The sequence below is a fragment of the Coffea eugenioides genome, chromosome 5 (assembly GCF_003713205.1).
Source record: "Coffea eugenioides isolate CCC68of chromosome 5, Ceug_1.0, whole genome shotgun sequence".
NCBI lineage: Eukaryota > Viridiplantae > Streptophyta > Magnoliopsida > Gentianales > Rubiaceae > Coffea > Coffea eugenioides.
The window spans coordinates 2,165,866-2,170,064 of record NC_040039.1 but is presented as its reverse complement, the minus strand read 5'-3'; the positions used below and the strand labels follow the sequence as shown (position 1 = coordinate 2,170,064).

At 38.6% G+C, this 4,199-nt stretch overlaps 1 protein-coding gene across 1 annotated transcript; it reads left to right on the top strand.

Annotated features, from left to right (window-relative positions):
• The first annotated feature begins 280 nt into the window (after positions 1–280).
• On the top strand, positions 281–3,166 carry LOC113770301 (disease resistance protein RGA2-like). Its single transcript, XM_027314721.1, has one exon. The coding sequence runs from the start codon at positions 281–283 to the stop codon at positions 3,164–3,166; it is 2,886 nt and encodes a 961-aa protein (XP_027170522.1).
• The last annotated feature ends 1,033 nt before the right edge of the window (positions 3,167–4,199 follow it).

Here is a 4,199-nt window from a genome sequence, read left to right as displayed (position 1 = left end):
GTCATGCGATGCAGTGATACAATTCACTTGTTTGGGTGCTGACAGTGGGAATGTGGATCCTCTTACTTACACGTGTACCGTCTAAATACGTAGCAATAATTAAATAAAAGTTGACTGGGAAGACCAAGTAAGAAAAACGTGTATATAACAATGTGGTAGTAGTAGTGGCAGTCCTCAGTCACCGCTCCTTGCCCTTTGCATCAAACTTCAGTTTTCAACAAAACATCCTTTCCAAATCATTGCATTCCAATACTCCTTGTACCTCAAAAAAACCAAAGCAATGGCTGAATTGTTTGTTCCAAAGATAATAGATGAATTGGGTGATGTTGTCGTGAAGCAGCTCGGGGAGAAGATTAACCTGGTGATGAGTGTTGAAAAGGAGGTGGCAAATATCAAAAGAAAGTTAGAAACGATTCAAAATGTGCTCCATGATGCAGAGAGACGAAGGCTGAAGGAGGAACCGGTCGGAAAGTGGCTAGAAGAGCTTGAAGACATAACATATGAGATGGATGACGTCCTGGACGAATGGAACATCAAGATTCAGAAACCAAAAAATGAGGGAACTCAACAGAATGCCAGAACGCAGCCTACATTGTGGAGCAAGGTTCGTTCCTTCATCCCATCCCTTTGTTCTTGTCTCAAACAACTTCCTGTTCGTAGTGATATTGCTTCAAAAATAAAAAGCATAAGTGAAAAGCTAGAATTAACTTTGAAAGAGGCAGATGAATTCAAGTTTATTACAAGTGGGGGGGTTCCTGATTCTCAAGATTTTAAGCGAATTATGACTACCTCAATCATAGACGAATCAGAGATCTATGGTCGAGCATCTGATAAGGATGCTTTACGTAACCAAGTATTATCTGAGAGTAGTAGTCAAGGAAGAAGGGGGGGTCCAGTTATCTCTGTAGTAGGGGCCGGGGGTAGTGGAAAGACCACACTTGCGCAGTTACTCTTCAATGATGATAGAGTGAAGAACCATTTTGAACTTAAAAAATGGGTTTGCGTATCAGATCCTTTTGATGAGAAAAGGATCGCCAGAGCAATTCTTGAGAGTCCTGAAAAGAGTTCTCTGGGCTCGTTAGAGTTGGAACCACTGCTCCAACTGTTGAAAGAAACTTTTTCCGGTAAGAGATTCCTGCTTGTCCTAGATGATGTCTGGACAAAGGAAGACTCAAAGTGGAAACCTTTCCAATACTCTCTCAAGGATGGTGCTCCCGGAAGTGTAATATTGGTGACAACTAGGAGTCTAGAAGTGGCCAGAGTGGTGGGAACAACTCATACTCACCAGATGGCTCTGATGTCTGACTCTGATTGTTGGCTAATAATCCAAAGGATAGCATTTGGTGGAAGATCAGAAGAGTGGTCTAAGAAAAAGGAAAGCATTGGGCAGAAAATTGCAGAAAAATGTAAGGGGTTGCCACTTGCTGCGAAGACTATGGGAAGCTTGTTGCGGCTCAAAGATACCATACAACAATGGCAGAATGTTTTGGACAGTGAGATATGGCAATTGGAGGAAGAGTTGTCCCCGGAGCAGCAACTTTTCCCTCATTTGTATTTAAGCTACAACGAGTTGTCCCCGGAGCTGAAACGTTGCTTCTCATATTGTGCTGTCTTTCCCAAAGATCATGAGATATATGTAGAAAAGCTTATTTGGCTGTGGATGGCACAAGGTTATGTTCGCCCAAGACGGAGAGGTGAGAGCTTGGAGCTGGTGGGCCTTGAGTACTTCAACAATTTGGCAATGCGTTCCTTTTTTCAAGAAATAGAAAAAGCTGAGGCACTCTATGGGTTAACTGAATATATAAAGTGCAAGATGCATGACATAGTGCATGATTTTGCACAATTTCTCACAAAAAATGAATGTCATGCACTTGATGGAACTGGAAGAAATTCATCTAGTGAAAGACCACGTCATCTAACAATTTTGGAAGAAGGCACTGAGGAGGAGATGTTTAGTTCTCGAGTCGTTGATTTTGGACGGCTCAGGAGCTTTTTAACTTTTCCTATAATTGGAAGAGTAGTTCCCCAAAATCTGTTTTGCATTTTGAAGTACGTGAGGACTCTGACTTTAAGCAATTGTGGGCTAGCTGAAATCCCAGCCGAGATCGGAAGGTTGATTCATCTTCGGCACTTGGACTTGAGTGATAATCTTTTCATTACACTGCCAGAAGCTATATGTGATCTATATTATCTGGAAACTTTGAATATCACTGATTGTGAAAAGCTTTCGTGCCTTCCTCAAAGGATTGAAGGCCTTGTACACTTGAGGCACCTTTTCAATGAGGGCACCGATGATTTACGTCAAATTCCACAAGGACTCAGGAAGCTGACGTCACTTTGTACTTTGTCTCGGTTCATCGCCAGGAGCAACTCTGATGATTTGGCAATTCTGAAGGACCTTAACCAACTCGAAAGATTGGCTATTGAAATTGAAGGAGAAGTAGATTTTGGGAGTGCAAAACTTGGCAAGAAAATCAACATGCGTCAAATGTTTTTGGCCTTTAGCGATGGGACCCACTTTATAGAAACTCCAAGTTGCATTGAAAGCGTGGAACCACCTCCAAACTTGGAAGAACTTGCGCTAGGTGGCTATCCAGGAGTCCAGTTACCAAGTTGGCTTGTGACGAAATCTCACGCCAATAACTTGACGAGGCTAATTATCAACGGGCCCCGTAACATCTCATCCTTGCATGCCTTGTGGGAGCTATCATCCCTAGAAGAGCTCAAGCTCGTGAAAGTGGAAGAGCTGGAATGTTTGGGTAAGGAATTCTTCGGAGTTACAAAAGCACTACATGAGAATAGTCGTGATGCTCTTGATACATTGTCAAACTCCGAGTCATCATTCTCAGCTGAAGCAGTGGCATTTTTGAATTTGAGAAAATTACATTTTGAGGACTGCAACAATTGGACACGTTGGGAAGACTTAAGTGAAGATGATGAAGAAGTTGCTATCTCTATCATGCCATGTCTGGAGCAGCTACAAATTAGTCAATGTACAAAGCTCGAGACTCTACCACATCGCATCCTCAGCAAGATATCATCTCTCAAAAATTTGAATATTGGACGTTGCGACAAATTGATGGATCGTTACTCTGACAAAACAGGAGATGACTGGATAAAGATATCACACATTCCTCGAGTTGACATATCTGACAAATATTATTAATCTGCTCAGGTATTGTTATTCACACATATTTTTTATGTATCATCATCTTTGAAGTCAAATAATTACTATGTATAGAATTACAACAAACAAAGGCCTGCTTTGTAGAATATGACGTGCTTAATAATGAATCAAGGGTTGACAGAGCCATATGTATAATGAAAATATGAAATATTCATTAATAATTTAGAGTGGTTTTTTTTATTGAGAAGATGCAAGTCATTAACTAGTAAATACAACACTAAATTTCTAACAATATCTAACTGTAAACTCTTGAGTTTGGAATTCCATTTATGTCTTGTCTTTTTATCCTTTTTTTTTTTGTAGCTTTTGTCCTTTGTTTCCCAGATAATGCTCATGGCTCAAAGTGAAGCTACAGCAGAAGGCATTGATGTATCAACCTCTACGTCGACTTTTTACTTGGGTTCATGTAAAATTTCAAATAATTGTAAATATGGTTGAAGATGCACATCCACTTGCTTTGTTCAAAATAATTTGTTGAAACCGTTTGTAGCCTTACAAATTTGCAGATTGAATTTCAAGTGGTTACAAAACCAGTCTTTATTTCTTCAAATTATTATTATCTTATTGTATGAAAGTTTGTGTAGATTTAATAAAAAAGAAAGTTTGTACATCGTGCTTGTCTATATAGTGTTTTATTGACAATCTATTATCAACACACCTATTTTTATGGTATTATTCTAAAATAACATGAATTCAAATTTGAAATTGAATAATACACATGTAGCATACATCCAAAACTATTAATAACAAAAAAAAAATCACTACACTCTGAGTGTATAAAAAGTTAATCCATATTCTAATGGTTAGAAGTTAACAAGTTGACAAACTATTCTTTATCTTGTTTCCTTTCTTAAAAAAATGTTTACAAAGATAATTGGAATAACAAAAACTCAAACTACAAAAAATGCATGTACACTTAAAGGCACCAAAACTCATGATACTTTTATAGTAGTAGCAGCAATGGTAGTTCTAGTAGTAGTAATGACAATGATATTGTACGCGATAAAAATTT

Coding starts and splice junctions, on each gene's coding strand:
- LOC113770301 (XM_027314721.1), top strand. CDS start 281: ATGGCTGAATTGTTTGTTCCAAAGATAATAGATGAATTGGGTGATGTT.